Source organism: Rhinoraja longicauda, chromosome 10, assembly GCF_053455715.1.
Source record: "Rhinoraja longicauda isolate Sanriku21f chromosome 10, sRhiLon1.1, whole genome shotgun sequence".
NCBI lineage: Eukaryota > Metazoa > Chordata > Chondrichthyes > Rajiformes > Arhynchobatidae > Rhinoraja > Rhinoraja longicauda.
In genome coordinates, this window is record NC_135962.1 from 37,641,451 (window position 1) to 37,667,540 (window position 26,090).

The 26,090-nt window shown below is 43.7% G+C and overlaps 1 protein-coding gene across 5 annotated transcripts in view; it reads left to right on the forward strand.

Annotated features, from left to right (window-relative positions):
* The window catches only part of fermt2 (FERM domain containing kindlin 2), a 109,031-nt gene that overhangs the window by 56,807 nt on the left and 26,134 nt on the right, over positions 1-26,090 (forward strand). For all 5 annotated transcript variants that reach the window (XM_078406673.1, XM_078406676.1, XM_078406677.1 and 2 more), the window contains 5 exons: positions 315-540; positions 637-739; positions 4,760-4,867; positions 21,093-21,227; positions 22,721-22,770. In XM_078406673.1, the coding sequence (XP_078262799.1) occupies positions 315-540; positions 637-739; positions 4,760-4,867; positions 21,093-21,227; positions 22,721-22,770 (622 nt within the window). The remainder of the gene's footprint in view (positions 1-314; positions 541-636; positions 740-4,759; positions 4,868-21,092; positions 21,228-22,720; positions 22,771-26,090) is intronic.

The following is a 26,090-nucleotide window of genomic DNA, read 5'->3' on the forward strand; positions in this document are numbered from 1 at the left end:
TATTCCTCTCCTCTTTGTATGTATACAACTCTAATACTGCAATGTAACAAAAAGGAACTGCAGATGCTGGTTTATACTGAAGATAGACACAAAGTGCTGGAGTAACTCAACAGCTTAAGCAGCATCTCTGGAGAAAATGGAAGAAACAATGTGAAGAAGCATCCCGACTCGAAACAGTACTTATCCATTTTCTTCAGAGATGCTGCCCAACTCGCTGAGTTACTCCAGCATTTTGTGTCTATCTAATTCTGCAGTAATGCTTCTTGCTAAATATTTCATAGCTGAAGAAAATTCTATTGCTGTGTCTCCATCAGGAAGCATTTACTCGAGTCCAGGATTGTATAGCAAGACAATGACTCCAACCTACGACTCTAGAGATGGCAGTCCACTTTCCCCAACCTCCGCTTGGTTTGGTGACAGTCCCCTCTCGGAAGGCAATCCCAGTGTGCTTGCAGTGAGCCAGCCAATTACCTCCCCGGACATTTTGGCTCAGCTATTCAAGCCCCAGTCACTACTCGACAAGGCGAAGACGAACAAAGGGTACGTTCGGCTAGTTCCTTTTTTTATGTGTCTTTTCCAAGTATGGACTTCAGACGTGCATAAATTCATTTCAACCTTTTGCGTGCTTTATTTCAGATGGCTAGATTCGTCAAGGTCTCTGATGGAACAAGATGTAAAAGATAATGAAGTTTTAATGCTCAGATTCAAATATTACATCTTCTTTGATTTAAATCCAAAGGTATGTTTGGCTTAAAAAAAACAAAGTGCTGGAGGAATTTGGCTTCTGTGGAGGATATGGATAGGCAATATTTTGGGTTGCAACCCTTCAGACTGATGTGCTAGGGGGGAGGGATTGGGGTGGGACAAAGCCTGGCGATTAATCGGTGGATACTGATGAGGCAGGAGAGGGGTGGTGAATGATAGATGGGTGGACAAAGGTTAGAGGAGAAAGGGGTATCAGATGAGGGGAAAAGTAGAGTGAAATCTGAAGCCAGAGGAACGGATTCAGGTGGCAGGGGAAAGGGAGGCAGTATAGTGGGAGAAATGGGCGTGCACTGGGGTGGGGGGGAGAAATGGGGGTGGGGGGAGAAATGGGTGTGCACTGGGGTGGGGGGGGGGCTGGGGGGGAGAAATGGGCATGCACTGGGGTGGGGGGGGCTGGGGGGGAGAAATGGGCGTGCACTGGGGTGGGGGGGGGGGAATGGCGTGCACTGGGGTGGGGGGGAGAAATGGCGTGCACTGGGGTGGGGGGGAGAAATGGCGTGCACTGGGGTGGGGGGTGGGGGGGAGAAATGGGCGTGCACTGGGGTGGGGGGGGGGGGGGGGGTGACACTGGGAAGAGAGGAGAGAAAAATGGAAGAATGGTACCTAAAATTGGAGAATCCAATGTTCATCGCGTTGTAAGCTATCCAAGCAAAATATGAGGTGCTGTTCCTTCATTTTGCATATGGCCTCACTCTGGTAATGGAGGTTTGCTTTACTATTGTTGAGGGGAGTTCATTTTTCTATCTTATGGGCCGTTTAATTTTAAGGCTTTAATACAGTGACATGCGATGTGTCTTTTCTGTACCTTTTCTGTGAAAGGCTTATGAAAGCTGGTTTTGCGCTAACTTCTCTTCATTCAATGGACTGAATAATAAATAAATAAATTCCAGACACAAAGCTGCAAAAGCTGAAATCTTGATCAAAACACACAAAGTGCCGGAGGAACTCAGTGGGTCAGGCAGCATCTGTGGAGAGAATGGATAGATGGTATCAGGTTGGAGTCCTTCAGACTGGAAGGAGGGTCCCAACTGGAAATGGCACCCGTCCATTCCCTCCGCAGATGCTGCCTGACCTGCTGAGTTCCTCCAGCACTTTGTGTTTTGAATAAATCCTCTTCAGGTTAATCCTAGTGGAAGACATCAGGCCATATAACACATTCACCAACTATGTCAATACTATGGGTCAGGGAGTATCTGTAGATGGAATTGAACTGTTGATATTTATTTTCAATGGACTGAGGAAGGTCATAAGTGATAGGAGTAGAATTAGGCCATTTGGCCCAACAAATCTACTCTGCAATTCAATCCTGGCTGATCTATCTCTCCCTCCTAACCCCATTCTCCTGCCTTCTCCCCATAACCTCTGATACCTGTACTAATCAAGAATCTATCTATTTCTGCCTTACAAGTATCCACAGCTTTCTGTGGTAAATAATTCCACAGATTCACCTCCTCTGACTAAAGAAATTTCTCCTCATCTTCCTAAAATAACGTCCTTAAATTCTGAAGCTTTGACCTCTAGTCCTAGACCCTCCCACTAGTGGAAACATCCTCTCCACATCCATTCTATCCGAGCCTTTTGCTATTCTGTATGTTTCTGAGCTCCCTCCTCATTCTTCTAATCTCCAGCGAGTACAGGCCCAGTACCGACAAACGCTCATCATAGGTGAACCTACTCATTCCTGGGATCATTCTTGTAAACCTCCTCTGTACCTTCTCCAGAGCCAGCACATCCTTCCTCGGATATGGTGGCCAAAATTGCTCACAATATTCCAAATGTGGCCTTTACCAGCACTTTATAGAGCCTCAGCATTACATCTCTGTTTTTTTTAAACAAGCCCTCTTGAAATAAATGCTAGCATTGAGTTTGCTTTGAAGGGGGTCGGTCTAAAACATCCTCGCTCCACAGACATTCTCTCCACAGACTGCCTGTCCTGCTGAGTTTCTCCGGCACTTTGCATTTTTTTGCTGTGGATTTCACCGTCCGCAGTCTCTTGTGTCTCTGTCAATACTGTTGTGGTTGCATATTTTTAATAATCCCTACCGCTCAATATTTGACAGTTGCATAAACCACAAAGTACTGTGAATACTCAGCAGATTGAATCGCATGTGTGGGGTCTGAGGGAATCGAACTTGCTGACCTTTCATCAGACTACTTTAATTTTACTTTGTTTTCTTCCAAACACATTCATTGCTTCACAGAATATTTAATCCTGGCAGGGTAGAAAATAGGAATAGATAACTGTCATATCCAGGCTTCAGAGATGAGTTTGTTTTCAACTACTTAAATCTTGTACAGGTTTTCAATTTCTGCTATAACCTTACACAGGCCACTTGAATGCAAATATTTGAAATTATTGGGGCAGCACTTGACGTAAAATACTTGATAAAAATCCAACTCTCAAGGCACTTTGCATGCTGGCCCCAGAGAAGAATCTATTATCATCCGATACAATCGCTCTATTCTTGAAACATTTCTAGTTGTTCTAATGATATTCTCTTTACACTCTCTACTCCTGTGCGCTGTCTGTCGCACTTGAGTTTAACTTCATTGTATTTACATATAGTATTATCTGATTGGATAGCATGCAAACAAAACCTTTGTACTGTGCCTTGATACACGTGACAATAATAAACCTAAGCCTCGACCTGCTTTACAATGTGATGGCTTTTGGCGTTGATAAGTGAAGTATTGTTAATCCAGCAGCTGTAGAATGAATGAAAGATACTTCATTGTCACATGTACCCAAGTACATTGAAATGAGATGTTTTGCATAAAATCATATAGCAATAGACAACAGACAATAGGTGCAGGAGGAGGCCATTCGGCCCTTCGAGCCAGCACCGCCATTCAATGTGATCATGGCTGATCATTCTCAATCAGTACCCCGTTCCTGCCTTCTCCCCAAACCCCCTGACTCCGCTATCCTTAAGAGCTCTATCCAGCTCTCTCTTGAATGTATTCAGAGAATTGGCCTCCACTGCCTTCTGAGGCAGAGAATTCCACAGATTCACAACTCTCTGACTGAAAATGTTTTTCCTCATCTCAGTTTTAAATGGCCTACCCCTTATTCTTAAACTGTGGCCCCTTGTTCTGGACTCCCCCAACATTGGGAACATGTTTCCTGCCTCTAACGTGTCCAACCCCTTATACGTTTCGATAAGATCTCCTCTCATCCTTCTAAATTCCAGTGTATACAAGCCTAGTCGCTCCAGTCTTTCAACATATGATAGTCCCGCCATTCCGGGAATTAACCTAGTAAACCTACGCTGCACGCCCTCAATAGCAAGAATATCCTTCCTCAAATTTGGAGACCAAAACTGCACACAGTACTCCAGGTGCGGTCTCACTAGGGCCCTGTACAACTGCAGAAGGACCTCTTTGCTCCTATACTCAACTCCTCTTGTTATGAAGGCCAACATTCCATTGCCTTTCTTCACTGCTTGGTGCACCTGCATGCTTCCTTTCAGTGACTAATGCACTAGGACGCCCAGATCTCGCTGTACGTCCCCTTTTCCTAACTTGACACCATTCAGATAATAATCTGCCTTCCCATTCTTACCACCAAAGTGGATAACCTCACACTTATCCACATTAAACTGCATCTGCCATGCATCCGCCCACTCACACAACCTGTCCAAGTCACCCTGCAACCTCATAGCATCTTCCTCACAGTTCACACTACCACCCAGCTTTGTATCATCTGCAAATTTGCTAATTAGCAGACCTCACCTAGGCAGTCCACAAGTGTCGCCACGTTTTGGCGGCAACAAAGTTACAAAAATTCACCAAACGGGCTATCGACTGTCTGCCGCCGCCTGTGGCATCGTGCCCACACCCCTTCATGTGTCACCGCTTTCTCCCGCGGCCCTCCTCAAATCTTCGACATTAAATATCTATGTTTTTTATTGAATTTGGAGGTGGGGTGGGTTGTGCTACAGTAGGCATTTGCACAAAATATATCAGTTGTGTTGTTTTTTCTTTGAAATTTCAGTATGATGCAGTGAGAATTAATCAGCTTTTTGAACAAGCTAAATGGTCGATACTGCTGGAAGAAATAGAGTGCACGGAGGAGGAAATGATGATGTTTGCGGCTTTGCAGGTAAGCAAATTTAATTTTTGATTGAATTTGATAAAGATCTGCTTGTTTAAGCACTGGCAGTGAACATCCTCGGAGCGTGTGAACGTAGAGCATAGAAACCTACAGCACAGAAACAGGCCCTTCAGCCCGCAATATCTGTGCTAAACGAATCTCCTCTGCCTGCACGTGATCCGTATCCCACCATTCCCTACATATCTATGTGTCTATCTGAAAGTCTCTTAAATGCCACTATCGAGTCTGCCTCCACCACCAACCCTGGCAGCATGACCAAGCACCCACTATTCGCAGTGTAAAAACTGTGCCCTGCAGATCTCCTTTAAACTTTGCCCCTCTCATCCTAAAGCTTTGCCCTTTAGTCATTGACATGCCCACCCTGGCAGAAAGGTTCTATGGTGGTGCAGTGGTAGAGTTGCTGCCTTACAGCGTTAGAGACCCGGGTTCAATCCTGACTACAGGTGCTTTTCTATATGGAGTTTGTACGTTCTCCCTGAAACCTGCGTGGGGTTTCTCCGGGTACTCCAGTTTCCTCTCGCACTCCAAAGACGTACAGATAAGTTAATTGGCTTGGTATCATTGTAAATTTTCCCTAGTGTGTGTATTATAGTGTTAGTGTGCGGGGATCGCTGGTCGGTGCGGACTCGGTGGGCCGAAGGGCCTGTTTCCGTGCTGTATCTCTAAACTAAACTAAACTATGCCTCTCATAATATTATATACTTCTATCAGGTCTCCCCTCAACCTCTGGCATTCTAGAGAAAACAATCCAGGTTTTGAGTCGGACAGAAGTGCTGCTTGATATGACGAGTGGATGGGATGGGCTCTGTGCCCAGAATGCCCAGAGGCAATTTTACATGTTCCATAAAAGCATTTGTGAGCACATCGCACAATAGCATGATATCAGTTTACTATTTTTAATGTGTGTGTGAGGCATCTGTTCTCAAATGAGGATCTGATTTAATTAGCATGATTCCTCACTGTGTTGTAAATATGCACATGAATATGAGCACAGTACCATTTATAGCCCATGCATTTGGCAATATTCAATTAAATAGTCAGAATATTTCCCATTTAAAGTGGGATTGATGGGCTGTATTCAAAATTCCAGGTTAGGCTGCTTTCATTGTACTGTTGTTAATTTCTCAATTAATCTCTGCTGTTTGATTTTTTTAATTACCACAGTTTTTATTCATCTCATAGTCTGATTGTATCGAGATATGATCACATAGCATGTGGAACAGTCCACCCTGGCAGAAAGGTTCTGTGGTGGCACCACACCAGCAGGATGCTGCGTGTCCTGCTGAGTTACTCCTGCTTTTTGTGTCCATCTTTTTGTTTAAACCAACATCTGCAGTTCCTTCCTACACCCCTCCATTCCTGCGTATCCATGTGACCATATCTAAATACCTGTTAAACGCGCTATCATATCAGCCTCCATTACCACCCTTGGCAGTGCATTCCAGGCACCCACCACTTTCTGTGTACAAAAATCTTACCCTGCACATCGCCTTTAAACTTTCCCCCTCTGACCGTAAAGCTGTACCCTCTAGTTTATGGTGTTTCCATCCTGGGGAAAAGGTTCTGAATGTTTACCTGATCTATGCTTTTCATAAATGTTTCTGACTTCCTGACTCGTACTCATTGCCTTGACCGATGAAGGCGTACATACCATACCCCTTCTTTACCACTCTATCTACGTGTGTTGTCACTTTTAGGGAACTATGGATGAACTCTGGGATCCCTCTGCACATCAGTACTCTTAAGGGTCTTCCCATTAACTATATATTTTCCCCTCACATTAGACCTCCCAAAGTGCAACACCACACACTTGCTCAGAATAAACTCCTGCGGAGCATGCTATCAAATTGCTGCAAAAATCTATTTAGCCGCTCCTCACTGTTGCGATTAGATTTCTTCTAGTTTGGGGGCCTGCGAGCAGAGGATGGGGTATGTGATCCCAGCCATATAGCTAAATTGAACAGAGACCGTAAGCCAGAACTTGGGGTAGTGGTGAACAGTGATCCACCTCACTGTTGACATTGGTGCCAACTGAAGTCGTCCCCAGTTTGGTAGTTGTTCCCTTGCTGTTGTGCCACCCCAACTCAGAATGATAAGGTGCAGTGGAGGGACAGAGTCTTCTGTGATGTGGGCTTCGGATGCTTGTTGTTCTGGAGCCCTGGCCATGAGAGAGCAGGTAGACCCAGTTAGCCAACAAAAGCAGATCCTGAAACATGACCAATCAGCAAAGACAGAAATATATCTTTTTTTAAATTTCATAAAAATATATCAGTTGAATACTTCAAAATGTTTTTAATTGTTTAAAGGTGTTTTAAAATGACCTGATTAATTTGCAACTGTGTCAATTGCGTGATACTTTCCCTTCTCTGTTGTAGCCACTTCTCTCCATCCCAATGAATGGTGCCTCTGTTCCTCAAGTGAGCAGATTTGCCACATAATGGCACGTTTGTGCTTTGCTCTTGGGCTCTCAAGTCCAGAGTCAGAACACAGCCATGGAGATGGTGGTGGCTTTCTGCCAGTTTAAGGGGAAGACCTGAATTTCCTGAACCCACAGGAACTGAATGCTGGTGGGTTTTACATTTACTAACATGTTTTGGTCTTCTGACTTTCCATTACTAATCTTTGACCCAAATCCAAGTATCTTTCTTTTTCCTGTATCCTTGTGCACCTGTCAAGCAGTGATTCATTTAACTGCCGATTTTAAAATCCAGGCATGTGTAAATAATCATAAAACACAGAAATATGCCATTTGGCCCAACTTTGCTGTTCAAGAAGTCCCATCTAAGCTATGTGTAGGAAGGAACTGCAGATGCTGGTTTATACTGAAGATAGACACAAAGTGCTGGAGTAACTCAGTGGGTCAGGCAGCATCTGGAGAAAAAGGATGAGTGACGTTTCGGGTCGGAACCCTCTGTCTGAGTTACTCAGCTCTTTGTGACTATTGTCCCATCAAAGCTGGTCTCTTTTGCCCACACCTTCTGGATTTAAATCTTCCTGTCTGGGTTCAATTGCCTCCATTCTCAGACTCTTGAAGTGGCGGATTGCAGTGAGTAGGCAGGTGACTTTCATCAAGTGGTGCAGGGCAGACTGTCTGTAAATTGCTGCAGCTTACTGCAAATGAGATGTACGCGAAAGTCCCAAATCCCAGTTTGTTTACCCTGAGGTAAAGTCTGCCCCAGCAGCCTGGTGTCAGGAGATGTCCTGGGAAAATGAACAGCGGCCACAGTCCTGACTGTCCAGTGGTTCAGCTGTGAAAGGCACGTGTGGCTGCTGGATCAGCGATGGATCCGGTTTGGCTCTGGGGGTCAGGCGGTCTGATACCCACTGCCTTGGTGCTCTCATTAGCAGGAAGAGTAGGAGCGTGGTGCAGAGCCTGTGGAAACAGGATTATCGGCTTGCACTTTATTGTTAGTGTATTACCGTGTGGTGTAGCTGCCGTAGAAATCTTACACACAACATTTGTTCATCACTCCACAGCAGGTCGGAATAGTCATTGAACCATCCAAAATGTCTCTTTTTAAATTATTATTCCTTTTCGGCAGTGCCTTTTGTTTGAGACAAAAAGGTAATTGTACATGTAAATTAAAAATTAAGCTCCATTTATTAACGATTTTTTTCCATCAATGTACGCAACGTTGGGGACTCTTTAACTTGTAATTTAATACCTGAACTCTAAACAAGGAAATGTTCTAATTCATTCACTTATGTTATCCATCGACTAAGAATGATTGCTAAATGCGTTGCATTCGAGGAGTCCATTCGCTATACTGGCGCGTACCATCACAAAAACAGCACTGCTCTTCGGGGTGGTGTTGTAAGCAAGGCCAGACCTCATTACTCTGAATTGGTAGAGAACAGCATTCTGTAGTTCTGTGATGAAGAGACTCGCACGGTATCTTGGGTATGAGTTCCAGGAATTGGAACCAGCAATGGTGAAGAAATGGGAATGTATTTCCAACCTGTTATTTTGCTGGAGGGACAGGCTGGTGTTTATCTACTGCTCTTGTGCTTCCAGGATGTTGAACTCGTGGATTTGGCAAGTCCCTTTTGCCAGCGTTTGGCCCATATCCGTCTAAATCTTTCCTATCCATGTCCAAATGTCTTTTAAATGGTGTCAAATGTATTTTAAATGTTGCTATTGCACCTGCCTCAACTACTTCCTTTGGCAGCTCGTTCCATATACCCACCACCCTCTGTGGGGGGAAAAATGGCCACTTAAACCTATGCACTCTAGATCTTGATTCCCCTATCCTGGGTAAAAGACTTTGCATTCATCCTATCTATTCCTCTCGTGATTTTAAACACCTCTATAAGATCACCACTCAGCCTCATGTGCTCCAAGGAACAAAGTCCTAACCTGCCCAACCTCTCCCCCGTAGCTCAGGCCTTTGAATTTTGCCAACATCTTTGTAAATCTTTGCACTATTTCCAGCTTAATGGCATCTTTGTAATATAGCAGGATGACTAAAACTGAACCTAGCCTCACCAATATTTAGTACAACTACACCATAATGATCCAATTCCCTGATTGATGGCCAGCATACCAAAATGCTTCATCATCCTGTCTACTGTGCTCTTAGATCACTCTGCTCAAGTGGTTCCCTTCCTCTGGCTCCCTTGAGGAAGGACAAGGTGGGTGGATGATAGATACCTAGGCTTTGTAACTTTTTGCAATAATATTGCTCATGATATTGAATCTCCCCGAGTAGTAACGGTTTGGTAGTTGCTTCTCTATTCCGAGGTCCACGCCATTGCTGTCATTTTCTGCATCATGTAGAGTTAGGCATGGTGTTGTTAAAATAGGAAGTAGTGAATTGTTTCTGGAAAGTACAGTGGTGGATTTTGGTCAAAGTCTGGGAAAAGGTGACCTGTTCACAGCAATGGAAATGTTGGCCAGAAATGGTTAAAGTCATACTGTAAGATAAAATGTTGAGAGAAATTCAATGCTATAACTAAAGCCATGAGTCCCATTCTGTTTCTGTAACTCGTTTTGCTAGTTTTGAGCTGGACAGGTACTGCTGTGACTGAGTGTACTGTTTTTAGAGGAAGTATAAAAAGACAGTTCATTTTGTCACGTCAAAACAGAAGAAAAAATTCTCCAAATATGTTTTTCTTGGTAGATGTTCAATTATACATACTTGCCATTGAGTCACTGAATATAAATAGTTTACTTGGCTTGAACATTAAATCCATTATATTTTCAATTTCCATTTAAAGCTTTGTACTTTAAAATTTAAACTGGCACCATGCTTTATCTCCACAAATCGTATGATGCTTCATATCGCCACCCTTATGAGAAAATTTGTGTTACCTCGGCTTTAAAAATGCAGAATATTTAAATTATTTTTGCCACGATTTTATGAATATTAAATTAGTCTGACATAATTGGCATCTTAAATTTCCAAAGGGTGCAAAAGGGTGCCCAGAAAATACTCCCATCTGGGGTTTTTAATTGAGAGTTTATATCATCATAATGTAACGTTCTTGTTTTGTATTCCTCTGTTGATAATGATTTAGTATATTAAAAGTTGTTCAAATTGTTAAACCAGCATGAAGTGAATGGTCTGAAGAAGGGTCTTAGCCTGAAACATCACACATTCCTTCTCTCCAGAGATGCTGCCTGTCCTGCTGAGTTGCTCCAGCATTTTGTGTCTATCTTTGGTTTAAACCAGCATCTGCAGTTCCTTCCTACACATGAAGTGAATGGAGTCCCACAGGGTATTTACATAAAAGGTATAGAGCAGCAAAATTAACTCTAAAGCATTGTTAGCAAATTTAAAATAACTGCATTATAAAATTGGAGAAAAAAGTCTTCAGAGAAAGACATTAAATTATAAGGTATTTAGAACATTATCTAATCCCAGATGAGAGTTAGTGTAGAGATTTGCCTTGCCAAATGGCTTTTCCACATCATTAACTTCACTGGTTTTGTGAAGGGGAGATCCTACCTGACGAATCTGTTGGAATTCTTTGAGGAAGTAAATGCAGGACAAACAAAGGAGAATCAGCAGATGTTGTTTACCTAGATTTTCAGAAAGCCTTTTATAAGGTGCCGGACTTGAGGCTGCTAAAAATGAGAGCCCATGGTATCATAGGGAAGATACAAGCATGAATAGCAGGTTGGTTGGATGGCAGAAGGCAAAGAGTGACAATAAAGGGGGCTTTTTCTGGTTGGCTGCCAGTGACTTGCGGAGCTCCACAGGGGGTCGGCGCTGGGACCCCTACTCTTCATGTTGTATATTAATTATTTGGCTGAGGGGATTGAAGGCTTTGTGGCCAAATTTGCAGATGATATAAAAATAGGTGGAAGGGCAGCTAGTGTAGATAAAATGGACTCTGCAGAAGGACTTGAACAGGTTGGGAGAGTGGGCAGAGAAGTGGCAGATGGAATGCAGTGTGGCAAAGTGTGGAATCATGCATGTGGTAGTGGGAATAAAGGTGTAGACTATTTCTAAATGGGGAGAGGATTCAGAAATTGGAGATGCAACGGACTTGGGAGTGCTGATGCAGGATTCCCAAAAGGTTAATTTGCAAGTTGAATCGGTAGTAAGGAAGGCAAACGCAATACTAACATTTATTTTGAGAGCACAAGAATACAAAAACAGGAATGTAATGCTGAGGCTCTATAAGGAACTGCATTTGGAATATTGTCAGCAATTTTGGGCCTCGTATCTGGGGAAGGATGTGCAGGCGCTGAAGAGGGTCCAGAGGAGGTTTACGAGAATGATCCCAGGAATGAGTGGATTAACATATGATGAGTGTTTGACGGCACTGAGCCGCCTCTACTCGCTGGAGATAAGAAGGATAAGGGGGGACCTCATTGAAACTTAACGAATAATGAAAGGCCTGGATGGAGTGGATGTGCAGAGGATGTTTCCACTTGTAAGAGAGTCTAGGACCAGAGGTCATAACCTCAGAATAAAAGGCCGTTTCTTTAGGAAGGAGACGGGAGGAATTTCTTTAGTGAGAGTGTGATGAATCTGTGGAGGCCAATGGATATTTTTTAAGGCAAAGATAGATAGATTGTTGATTGGCACTGGTTTCACGGGTTATGGGGCGAAGGCAGGAGAATGGGGTTGAGAGAGGAAGATAGATCAGCCACGTTTGAATGTCGGAGTAGACTTGATGGGCTGAATGGCCTAATTCTGATCCTATCACTTATGAACTGAACACATGGTTATATTAGAAATCATTTGATGATTTTGATCTGGTTATTGCTTAAAATGTTCAGATCTGGAGAGCAGTTTCATTCGGACCTTCGAAAAACCCTAATCTTTGTTGGGTCGACCACTTCTGTGATACATATGCAGTATGGAAGTCAGAAACATGCTGGAGGTTAGAAGTTGATGTGTCTGACCTATCACAGGATTTGGCATTGAGTCTAATGGAGGATTGTTTGATTGATTGAAAGATACCGCATGGAAATAGCCCCTTTGATCCACTTGGTCCATGCCGACCATCGATCACCTGTTCTATGTTATCCCAGTTTTGCATCCAAACCTTATACACCAGTGTCAATATACAGAAACCAATTAACCTACAAATGTGTATGTCTTTGGGACGTAGAAAGATAGAGAGAAAGATGAGAGGGGAAATGTTTCTGACTTATGAAACTGGGGCACATGGAGGAAACCCACTTGGTCACAGGGAGAATGTGCAAACTCCACACAGACAGCACCCAAGGACAGGATTGAATTCTGGTCTCTGGTGCTGTGAGACAGCATTTCTACCAACTGATGGGTCCGGTAGTTGGCCTGTAAACAGTGACACCATTTATTGCAACCCTTTATTCCAAAGGTGCTTTATTTATTTTAGTCATAGAGTCTAACAGAGTGTGACACATGGAAAATGAGCACCAGATCCAGAAATCCACGGCAGTTGGTTTGCGCCCCATGCGGAAGTTCCAAATTATTTCCCCCAAACCAATATACTTGTTGGGAAGGCAAAATCTGGGTTTATTCGAGTGCTTGTTCATCTGCCAAATGGCAACGGAATTTTCACACTTTCTATGCAATTCTTTCTTTGCAAAACATGGCAAGTGATAGGTGGATATAGGTGGGGGAGGTTGGTGGTTCTGAACTTAGATCTGTGTATGATCTGCATTTAAAATGAAATGTTCTTAGCCTTTTTGGGGTCCAAACTCTGAGTACCTTCTTCCTGAAGGGAGGCACTGTTGAAGCTCTGAATCCTTCACCATGATGCTCGGGCAATGATTATGAGAAATTGGCATTATACCCACCACGTTTCATCTTCCATTCTTCCATGTGTCCCACTGGATGCATATTTCTTCCACTGTCCCCCCCCCCCCCCCCCCCCCCCCCCCCATCCCCTCCCTTCCATCTATATCCTGGGTTATGATCCAAATGCAGGCAAATGGGACTAGCCCAGTGTGCCAACTTGGTCATCATGAACAAGGTAGACCAAAGGGCCTCTTTTAATGCTGTATGGCTCTGTGACTAGTTCTGTCCATATGATATCATGGTTTTCAAAACTGCTTTCCTTTTGACGTCCTTATTTGACTTTGTATTCAGCTAGTCAGAATGTTAGAAACATAACTGTTTGTCAGCCTGTAAATGCACTTCACGTTGGTTTATGTGTGGCTCTGCTTCCTGAAAAAAATGTGGCGATTTACACTGACTGAGCATCTGTCCACAGGATAATGGTTTTCCCAGCTGTGGGCTCCACAACCATCACTGCATGCTGTGATCTTGCCCTACCACCCACCACCTCGCCTTCCCGCTCCCAACATCAAGCCGCTTTGTATTGTCAGAACAGTTGATTATTAGCAGGTGTTGAAATACATGTTAGGCTTTGGATGCATCCACTATTGAGGGTTTTATAGCCCAAAAGTGAAATTTGTATTTTTGTGTACATTTAATCTAATCCTGTGCTTCCAGAGTCGAGTTAATAGTGTTTAATTGTCATATGTACCAGCAACAGAATAGTGAAATTGTTACTTGTTGCAGCTTAACAGCCCCATTAATGCAATAAAGCACAGATAAATATACAATAATCAGTAAAACTAAGTAACCAAATACTAAGTAATCATCAACAATCATTAATACCAGGTAAACAGACCATTATAGTACAAAACCGAAGTCTGTGGACACAGTCTTAGACCATAGACACAGCCTATAGAAGATCACGGTTGCTGAGGTTAGTGTTCTACAGTGTTCAATAGCCTGATGATGCTGGAAAGAAGCTGTTCTTGAACCTGGTGGTCACGGATTTCTGGCTCCTGCACCACCTTCCTGTTGGTGGCGAAATGAGAACATGGCCAATGTGGTGTGGGTCTTTGCTGACATTGGCTGCCTTTTTGAGGCAGCGCTTCCTGTGGATCCCTTTGATGGTGGGAAGGTTAATACCTATGAGGGACCAATCTCTCATCTCCTTCGTTCCTCTGCATTTGCTTTATCAAACCAAACCATGATGTGACCAGTCAGTAGGCTCCCTGCTGTACACCTGTACTTAGCCACGAATCAGATCTCCTGAATATTCGAGGAGGTAAAGGCATTGGTGAGCTTTCTTTGTGATTGCATCAGTGTGCAGTTGCCTTTTAACTTTTTTTCTTAACCATTTTGAAGAGATCTTACAATAATGATGATATTCAACATTTTCTGATACACAAGTCAAACTAAAAATGCAAGTGAGTAATCATTTCAAAATTTATTGAGATGAAAAACCTGAATTTAATTCCCAAAATTAAAACCACATTTTAAAGCTGATTCTTCTTCAGCAATGTTGTGACCTCAGAATGTGACGGGTCTGTGATGATTGTGCCCTGCAGTGAACCAACCCAAGTGATAAAATAGTCAGTAAGCACTTCTTTGTATCTTTGCAACCTTTGACTGGAAATTCCACCCCTCCAGTAGTTTCTTTCTACGTAATGGGGGTGTCCCTTTTTTAAATAGTCCGGTAGCTGGTTCTGCTGGTCACCTGTCTCATCATTGTCATGTGCTGCTGGGTGCATGCATGCAGTGACACCGACCCTACCATTGTTAATGTGATTTGTCTCTTACCTCTGAGCCTCAGTCATTCATTTGACTGCATTGAGACCACTGCCTTGTCGGCCTATGTTCCTGCTGTTGCACCTGCATTGTACAAGGGAGAATGTAGGACGTGGAGAATTATTTTGCAGCTGTTGCCAGGATTACTGGGACGGACAGAAACAAATCGATTTCTTTTAGTGGGGGCGATGTTGAGTTTGTGTGGAGCAATTGCAGCAGCTGGAACCTTTTACTTTTATTTCCGGTGGGTGGAAGGCAGGAAGAATTTACTTTTGCCAACATGCCCTTTGATTTGATTCTGGGTGTGACGGCGGGCTCACTGCTTCATAGCAAACGTGGGTTGTTAGAAGGGCACACCTTTAGCATTGCATTTTCAGAGATGGCTGAAAATGGAGATTGGGTAGCGCTTAAGGATGAGGTGGATCATTGTAAATTTCCCTTCCACCAAAATAAACATGACAAAACCAAATTGAAATAAAAAAATGTTTTTTCTGTCATGTAGGATGTTGGCATCTGTGGGAAGATCAGCATTTATTACCCATCCCTGACTGCCCTTGTATAGGTTACTGTGAATGACCATCTTGACCTATTTTGTTGTGCTTTGGTGAAAGCTCTCTTTTCCAGCTTTCTCTATCCCCCCCCCCCCCCCCCATCAATCTTAAGGAAGATCTCAAACCGAAACATCTGCCTGACCCACAGATTTCCACCAGCACCTTGTTTTTTATAGTCCATCTATACTTATAATTGCAGGTAGTATTGAGAAAATCCTAAGATTTCGGTTTACTGGATATACATTAAGATAAGTATAGCATTTGCATCGACTCGGGAACCAACCAGGGAATACTCTGAAACTCGGCCACATAGGTCTAAAACTAATGTACTAAATGGAAAAGGAAACTTGATTAATTGGTAACAATTGGGAGATGGTCTGTGGCTGATATTTGTGGGAATATTGCACAATTCTCAGCAAAGATGTATGTCATTTGAAGAATAAAAAAGAAAAATGATCCATCCTTGGTGAAATTAAGTTAAGGGCAGTATCAAATTGAAATAAAACACATGCAAGGTTGAAATGACTTTTGAATGTCAGGTGATTTAAATGGTAGAATCAGGCAGAGTCAAGTCAAGTCAAGTCAATTTTATTTGTATAGCACATTTAAAAACAACCCACGTTGACCAAAGTGCTGTACATTTGATTAGGTTCCAATAGAAAAAAAAATGAAAACATACAGTAGCACGCAAACAGTTCACAGCGCCTCCTCAATGAGCCTCAAACGCTAGGGAGTAGAAATATGTTTTGAGCCTGGACTTAAAGGAGTCGATGGAGGGGGCAGTTCTGATCGGGAGAGGGATGCTGTTCCACAGTCTAGGAGCTGCAACCGCAAAAGCGCGGTCACCCCTGAGTTTAAGCCTAGACCGTGGGATAATGAATAGCCCCAAGTCGGCCGATCTGAGGGACCTGGAGTTAGAGAGGGGGGTTAGAAGATTTTTGATGTAGGGGGGGGAGTGTCCATTTAGGGCTTTATACGTGAATAGGAGGAGCTTGAAGTTGATTCTGTACCGTACAGGGAGCCAGTGGAGAGAGGCCAGAATCGGGGTGATGTGGTCCCTTTTTCGGGTACCCGTCAGGAGTCTCGCTGCGGCGTTTTGGACCAGTTGCAGGCGGGACAGGGAAGATTGGCTGATCCCAGTGTATAGGGAGTTGCAGTAGTCTAGGCGGGAGGAAATGAAAGCGTGAATGATTTTTTCTGTGTCGTCGAATTTGAGGAAAGGTTTGATTTTAGCTATGGTTCGAAGTTGGAAGAAGCTGGCTTTTACCACAGCGTTGACTTGCTTATCAAATTTTAATGCAGAGTCAAATATCATGCCGAGGTTTTTGACATGCGGTTTGACTAGGCAGGATAGGCTTCCAAGACTGCCTGTTATCAATTTGATGGAGTCGGGGGGGCCGAATAGGATGACCTCAGACTTGCTCTCATTTAATTGGAGGAAGTTCTGTGCCATCCAACATTTTATGTCCTCAAGGCAGTGTGAGAGGCTGTTTAAATTTGACTGGTTGTTGGGTTTCAGGGGGAGGTAAAGCTGAGTGTCATCGGCATAGCAGTGGAAAGAAATGCCGTGCCTTTGAATGATTTGGCCAAGGGGGAGCATGTATAGAGAAAAGAGAATGGGGCCTAGGATTGAGCCTTGTGGAACTCCGCAGGAGAGGCTAGCTGGAGCAGAGGAATAACTGCCTATGTTGATGGCGAAACTCCTATCTTTGAGGTACGAAGCGAACCAGCTCAGGGCAGTGCCATCAATGCCAACCGCGTACCGGAGACGGTCAATAAGGATGGTATGGTCCACTGTATCGAATGCTGCGCTGAGGTCGAGAAGGAGCAGGATTGCACAGTCGCCGGTGTCGATGGCGAGAAGCAGGTCGTTGTGTACCTTCAACAAGGCAGACTCTGTGCTGTGGTGGGCTCTGAAACCTGACTGGAAACTTTCCAGGATGGTGTTTTGGTGCAGGTAGGGCACTAATTGGTTAAGGATTGCCTTTTCAAGGACTTTTGACAGGAATGGCAGTTTGGAAATGGGTCTGTAGTTGCTAGGCAAGGTGGGGTCTAGGTTAGGTTTTTTCAGTAGGGGCTGGACCACCGCGTGCTTGAAACTGGTTGGAACAGTGCCAGTGGCCAGAGAACTGTTGATAATAGAGAGGATGCTGGGACCAGCTATTGCAATGACATCCTTCAGAAGGGCAGTGGGGGCAGGATCAAGGGGGCAGGTTGCAGGTTTCATAGCGGAGATAAGCTTTGCAAGGGAGGATAGAGTGACGGGTTGGAAGCAGTCCAATTTAGATGAACAGACTAGTGAGACAGCTAGGTCACGGGTGGGAGGGGAAATGTTCATTCTAATATTCTCAACTTTGTTGGTGAAAAATTTAGCGAATTCTTCGCACTTAGCAGGGGACCCAACTAAGCTGGTACTGGGGGCGGGACATATGACAGAGGTAATTGTTCTAAATAGGACCTTGGAGTTATGAGAGTTTTTGGAAATAAGGTCGGAGAAGTATTGTGCTCTAGCAGACTTTACTGCTTCCTGGTATTTGAGAAGATTGTTTCTCAGAATTTCGAAGGAAATTTGAAGCTTGTCACATTTCCATCTCCTTTCTGATTTTCTGCACTCCCTTCTTAGGGCTTTGGTGGTGTCATTGAGCCACGGCCGACCTTTGGGCTTAGGCTTTTTCATTTTAAGGGGAGCGATAGAATCCAGGATGGAAGAGCAAGTGATATTAAATAAAGAGGCGAGATCCTCAGTGCTGAGATGGGGGGGAGAGGCCTCAATAGTGCAGATGTTGGGGGCAGCTGTGAGAGCCTCGGAGAATTTACTGGCAGTCAATGAATTTATGTCGCGGGAGTAGCGAACAGGGAGATGAGATTTTGCGGGAGATAAAGGCAGAGATGCGTCAAAAATGATAGCGCTGTGGTCCGATAGACAGGCTTCAGTAGTTTCAATGTTGTTGATTGGGAATCCGGACGATAACACTAGGTCGAGAGTATGGCCTAACTTGTGAGTGGGTCCCGTGGTGTGAAGAGTCAGATTGAAGGACTCAACCAGGTGCATAAATTCACTCACAAGAGGCTTAGTGGGACAGCAAACATGAATATTAAAGTCACCAAGAATCATGATCCGGTCAAATTTGGGCAAAATGCTAGAAATCAGATCAGCAAATTGGGTGATGAAGTCCTTATGCATTTTTGGTGGGCGATACACAAGAACAATTAAGAGGGGGTAGGCTAGGCCTACTTTAATTAGTTGCACCTCGAAACTGGAGAAATGATCAGCGTTCAGGAGGCGGCAGTTGAAATGTTTCTTAAACACAGTGGCTAAGCCCCCACCGCGTCCGGAGAGCCTAGGCGAGGTGAAGAAGTGACAGTTATCAGGACAGAGTTCCACGAGTGGAGCAAGCTCACCAGGGTTAAGCCAGGATTCTGTGAGCAGTAGGAAGTCCAATCCACGGGTGATGAAGAAGTCGTTGAGGATGAAAGTCTTGTTTTGGAGGGATCTTACGTTGATCAGGGCCACTTTAGTAGGGACAGTAGGGACAACAGGTGAGCTTCGGTCCGGTAGCGGCTCCCACGCCAGCGGGCGGAGGTTCAGGGAGACCACGCCAGAGGATGACTAAATAATAATAAAAAGGGAGAAAACGACTTAAGTTAACTGGCAAGAAATAGAGGAGTTTTTATGTGCTGTATATATCAATAAATTAAAAAAACAGGACGAGACAACAGATAGAATTCAAACTGAGGAAATGGCAAAGACTGAACAAATATTTAGTATTTTTCATTGTAGAAGATGGTAAACAGTCCCAATAATAGTGGACAACTAGGGCAAAACAGAGGAGTCAAAATGAAGGGTGCAATTAAATTCCTTGTTTCTTGAAGCTCAGAGTAAACAATATACATGCAGTAATGATAAATGCACCAATAGATACAACAACTGGTAGGAAACAGCAGAATAGGGCAAGATTATAGTGCAGTGTAAAGGTAGTGTAAAAAGAAATTGAAGTACAGTGATGCCTAAGAAAGTAAAAATGCTGATGCGCTTTCATTGCGAGGGGAGGTTAGGTTGCTGGTGCTGTGGGTGTTCGGAACTTGAAGCTGTTGACCATCTTTAAAGGAGCTCAGTTGATGAGGACAGGGTTCTGTTCACCCCCCCCTCGCTTTCTGTGTCAATAACCAACTCATTTGTCTTCATGATGTTAAGAGCTAGGTTGTTGTCAGGACACAAGGTCCTTTGTTTCTTTTCCATACTTTGTCGCATTTATTGTTGATACGGTCAAAAACGGTGATGTCGTCAGTGAACTTGAAGATCGAGTTGGCGCTGTACTTGGCCACATAGTCATGGGCATAGAGAGTGTACAGCAGGGGGCTGAGGGTCAGGGTGGAGGAAATCTTATCATTAAGTCTAGGCAACTGTGGTCTGCCAGTCAGGAAGCCACTTCCAGAGCTTATGGATGAACTTACTCGCTGTTACGGTGTTGAAGACTGATAGGATCCTGACATAGGAGTTATTATTATCAAAATGATTCAGAGCTGCAGTCACGTTGACAGGTAATGGTGGTGAATGGCAGAATAGATTAAGGTGAACAGTTGATGCAACATTAGGATTTTTAGAATCCTTCAATAAGGTGCCATATGAGGTGATTCAAGGAGTTAAAAATGCACACCATCTAAACTGAAGTGCAGATTGAGAATTGGCTCACAGATAGAAAACAGTGAGTAGGAACAACCGGGATGCTTTTAGGTAGGGAGGTGATTTAAAGGATATTCCACAGGGAATAGCACTGAATCCCAACTTTTCTGAGTTTATATCAATTATATAAATTCAATGATGGCAGAGGATATCAATTAGAATGTATCTGTGCTTTCCATTGATATAAAGCCGGTGGCAATGGTGGGGACCGACACAAAGGGCCGAATGGCCTACTCCTGCACCAATTTTCTATGCCTGGAGAGAGGCTTTAGGATGAATGTAACAAATTAAATGAACAGGCACGGGCGTGAAGTATAATGGTGAGAAATGTAAGGTCTGTGCCTTGTTGTCATGGGATCTGTTAGATACATCTGAGAAGGAAGATGAGGCTCAAATGTTGGAGCATTCTGACAGTCCTGGGTTGGTCCAGGCCTGAAATACGACCCCTAACCTCAAACCAACCTAAAACCTTCTGCTGGGCAAGAATGCCATGTCTGACAGTTTAATATGGTACTGTGCAATGACGTCCTGTCTCCTGTTCAATTAAATGAATTTAAAGAATTCTTACTGCAGATTTTGTTCCCGGCACTTTAGAGTTTTTTAGATTTAGATTCTACAGCGCGGAAACAGGCCCTTTCGGCCCACCAAGTCCGCGCCGCCCAGTGATCCCCGCACATTAACACTATCCTACACACACCAAGGACAATTTTTACATTTACCCAGTCAATTAACCTACAAACCTGCACGTCTTTGGAGTGTGGGAGGAAACCGAAGATCTCGGAGAAAACCCACGCAGGTCACGGGGAGAACGTACAGACTCCGTACAGACGGCGGCCGTAGTCAGGATCGAACCTGAGTCTCCGGGGCTGCATTCGCTGTAAGGCAGCAACTCTACCGCTGCGCCACCGTGGGGGATTAAAATTGCTTGTATGATAAACCCTCTGATCACATAGCAATTTTCTTTCCTCTAGTACCACATCAATAAGTTGTCCATTATGTCATCTGAGAATCACATGAATAACAGTGAAAAGGAAGTGGATGAAGTGGATGCAGCACTTTCTGACCTGGAGATCACTTTGGAAGGAGGCAAAACATCAACCATTCTGGTACGTACTGTCTCAGCTGCAAGTTTTGCCTAGTGGGTTAAAGGGCAATTTGTTGTGATCCAGAAATCAGATCACCAAAACTAGAGCGTGCAAACATGTCTGGTTATCCATAATATTGACTACTGGTTAAGTCACTCTTCCTGTTGTCAAGACCAAGCTGAAGGAAAATTGGTGAATGTACACAAGTAGAGAATGGAAGGAGGCTGATTCATAGATTTGTTGATGACATAAAACTAGCTGGAAGAGAGGTTTGCGAAGAAGGTTGTAGAAGGGTACAGAATGACATAGATCAGTTGGAAAGTTGGGCAAAGCAGTGGCAAATGCACTTTAATCCAGATAAGTGTGAGCTAATGCATTTTGGGGGCATCAAGTGCTAACAGGATGTATATCTGTAAATGGCAGTGACATCAGGAGATGATGCACAGAAGAACCTTGGGGTGCAAGTTCATAGCTTCCTGAAAATTATGCTGCTGTTGGATAGGGTAGTGAGGAAAGCATTCAGATTTCTTGCCTTCATAGGCCACGGCATTGAGAAGAGTCTCGACCCGAAACGTCACCCATTCCTTCTCTCCCGAGATGCTGCCTGACCTGCTGAGTTACTCCAGCATTTTGTGAATAAATCATTGAGTATAAGAGTTGGGATGTCATCTGTACAAAAAATTGGTCAAATTGCACTTGGGGTATTGTGTGCCGTACTGGTCACCTCACTACTGGAGAAATGTGCTAGCATTGGAAAGAGCACAGAGGAAGTTCATCAGGATGTCGTCTGGGGAGCACGGTGGGGTTGGTCGTGGGCTGCAGTTCTAAGGTTGGATGGGCTGGGTTTATTCTCACTGGGACATAGGAAGCTAAAGGTTGACCTTTACTAGAAGTTTATAAAATGATGAAGAGCATAGAGAGGGGAAATAGACAGGTTTTTTTTCTGGGTTGGGGGAATTCCAAAATAAGAGGGCATTGGTTTAAGGTGAGTATGGGGGAAATTTAACAGATCTGGGACCAAATTTCATGCACGCAATGTGGTGGTTGAATGGAATGAGTTGTCTAAGGGAATGGTCAAGGCAGGTGCAATTACAACGTTTAAAGGGACTTGACGGGCGTGGACCCGTTGGGTAGTTGGATAGGAAAAGAGTAGAAGGATACAGGCAATGCAAGCAACTGAGAGATAAGTGTTTTATCCATGCTTCACAATTAGCATTAATGCTTTGGTCTGAAGGGCCCTTCCCTGTGCTGTACAAAAATTACTCATAATAATATACTTCTATCATATATCCCGATAAAATTCCTCATGTGTGTCTTGGTAGTGTTATTCTGGCATTTTTACAATTCTTCCTTGCAAACACTAATGCCTGTCACTTTTAAATTGGAAATCATTTGTAGTATTCAATTAACAGCCTGCAAATATCTGCACTAAGTTTAGTTTTCAATTGGTGATCAATGTGTTTTATTGTTTTATCAAAATTAGCCTGTTAACTTGGGATTTGTTCTTCTTTCAGGGTGACATTACTTCTATTCCTGAACTGGCTGACAATTTAAAAGTTTTCAAGTAAGATTTTATTTTTCTGTTGACTAATTTTGTCCCTTTTGGAACCTAGGACTTTATTCCTTGGAACCAGGCTAGGTCTTTATTTCGTGGAGCACAGGAGTGGTAAACTTGTGTATAATATCATGACATCATAGAGGTGTATAACATCATAACATCAAGTTGGGCCGAAGGGCCTGTTTCCATACTGTATCACTCTTAAGACTCTTATGAGGGGAATCGATAGAGTGAAAAGCACACAGCCTATCCCCCAGGGTAGGGGAATCAAAAACTAGAGGGCAGAGGTTTACGGTGAGAGGGAAACAATTTAATAGGAGGGGCAACATTCTCACACGCACGGTGGTGTGTTTCTGGAACGAACTGACAGAGGAAGTAATTGAGGCAGGAACAATAAGAAACATTTAGAAAACATTTTTTATTAAATATACAGCAGAGAAATATGCCCTTAGGTCCACCGAGTCAACGCCGACCATTGATTACCCATTCATGCTAGTTTTATGTTATCCCACTTACAAGGGCTAATTAACCTACGAACCCGCATGTCTTTGGGATGACAGGTACGTAGATAGGAAACGTTTAAAGGGACATGGATCAACCATGGGAAAATGTGACTTGCTTAGATGGGACATCTTGGTTGGCATGTACAAGATAGACTTTGTCTTTCCTTTTAATTTATTTTCACTGCATTCAAGAAATTTGATCAAAATGAGCAGATTGTTGTATTATACAAAGCCATCAGGCTTTGCTGACTTGTAGAAGTTCTGTTTGTTTAATCCAATTTGCTTGCTTAATTGCACAGTGGTACAGCCACGGCCTCACAGTGCCAGAGACACGTGTTCAATCCTGACCTCGGGTGCTGTCTGATAGAGATTGCATGTTTTCCCCGTGACTGCGTGGGTTTCTTCGGGTGCTCCAATTTCCTTCCATAGCCTAAAAGACATGCAGGTTTGTGGGTTAATTTGTCCCTGTAAATTGTCCCTAGTCTGTAGGGAGTGGATGAGAAAGTGGGATAACATAAAACTAGTATGAATGGGTAATTGATGGTCACCATAGACTCGGTGGGCCGAAGGGCCTCTTTCCTTGCTGTATTTCTAAACTTAGCCAGAACTAAAATTTGCCCATAGCAAATGAGCATTATGGCAGGCAAGTCCCAGAGCAGCTTTTTAAAATTGAAATTTGATTTGCTCTGAATGGTAGGCTACAGTGTTGTGCCTGATATCTTTTCATCTCTGTTTAAATATCAGCATGAGAATGGCACAAAGACATTGAGTACTGTATATCATGTGTAACCACCTGGGTTGGAAGGGGGAAGGTAAATCAAGGACAGATTATGCAAAGTAAACTGATACCTTGCACAATGCAGCCCTTTGAGTCCTCAGCAAATTACAGTTTCGGGCATATTTTCAGCAACCTCTAGCTCTTTCCAGATATCATAATCATGACAATAACATATTTAATAACGTTCATGGTGAATGGAATTACTGATTTGCTCCTAGGGTGTTCGAGCATATCTGAGTTTGTGGAGGGAGAACTGGCAGCTGGTAGAAACCTTCCCCAAACATCCTCTTGTGTTATTGGAAGGGAGGGAGTACCATGGAATGGATGAGTTTGCAGGATTAAGGCATTGTGAAGAAGGGTCCCAACAAACATCGTCATCTGTCATTCCCTCTCCCAAGAATTTGTTCTTGCTGCGATCAGCATTCACCAGTTGGAGTTTAATTGAATGATGTTGAAAGATGCTGGTGTGTTTTTGACTACAAGCGTTTGTAGGTTAATTTACCTCTGTGGTTGGGAAAGTGCCATAACATAGAACTAGTGTGAATGGGTGATCAATGGCAGGCGTGGACTCGGTGGCTCCAAGGGGCTTTTTCCTTGCAGTATACTTTCAATCAATCAAAAGTACAGTTTAGAACACAAAGTGCTGGAGTAACTCAGTGGGTCAGGCAGCATCCTTGGAGGACATGGAAAGGTAATGTTTTGGGTTGGGGCCCTTCTTCAGCCTATCTATGTCCTCCAGAGATGCTGCCAGACATGCTGAGTTACTCGAGCACTTCTAGCAACTGCAGTGACGTTTCCAATCAAGAGTGCACCCTGGGAGGCAGACAGTGGTTATACACTGGAGACACAAGGAACTGCATGCTAAAATCTTGACCAAAAACAAAGTGTTGGAGGAACTCAACGGGTCAGGCAGCACCTGTAGAGGGAATGACAGATGACGATGTTTGTTGGAACCCTTCTTCAGCAGATAGCAGGTACTATCACGATGTTTAAAACATTTAGACAGGTACATGGAAAGGATAGATTTAGTGGGATATGGGCCAAACACAGGCAGGTGGGGCATGTTAGTCAACATGGGCAACAGAAGATCCTTCTGGAGGGTGAACCCTCCAAAAGCGACAGGACCGGATGGTGTACCTGGTTGCATTTGCAAAACCTGCGCACACCAACTGCCAGGATTGTTTCAACCTCTAGCTACTGAGACCTGAGGTTCCCATCTGCTTTAAAAGGGCATCAAGAATACCTGTGCCTAGAAGAGTAAGGTGACATGTTGCAATGACTACTGACTAATGGTCCTAATGTCCATAGTGATGAAGTGCTTTGAGAGGTTGGTAATGGCACATCTCACTTCTACCTTAGTATGAGCCTGGAACCACTACAATGTGACTACCACCGTCATGTATCTACAGGGGATGCAATCTCACTGGCTCTGCATTGGACCAATTGGACAATAAAACACAAACCTCGGGCTGTTCATCGACCACAGCTGGGAGTTCACTGTTCATCCCCAATAGCTCCTTAACAGAAGAATATCTGGTTGTTCCCAGGGACACATTTGGAGGCAGATATCAAGTGCTGCTAGAAGAACGTCAATTTGGTGACAGACACGCTGTTCTGCCCGAAACTGGTTGGTCTTCAAGCACGAGATGTCCGTCTGAGAATGAAGCCAAATGGCCCTTTCCAGACTGCAAGTGCATGTGCTGAGGGACTTGCTGAAGCTTGGTGCACCCTATGCCAAGCCTCTGCACGGGAGGACCACAGTCCAGTGTGCTTTGATGTGTAGAGCCGGGTGGGGTCACCCCTCAAACAAGGGAAGGGATATCACCCCAGGGGGCCACATGAGTGCCACGGGTGTTTTGTTTACAGATAGGTGCAAATACTATTGAGTATTTCACTGTTGAATGTATAGACACTGAGAATGTACAAAGAGTTTTTGCTGTTTTTTTTCTTTTGTATATTTTTATTCTGGATAAAGTTTATTTTTGCAAAAATAAGCTTTTAGCTCGGCATTCAATGCCATCACCCCCTCCAAATTTATTACCAAG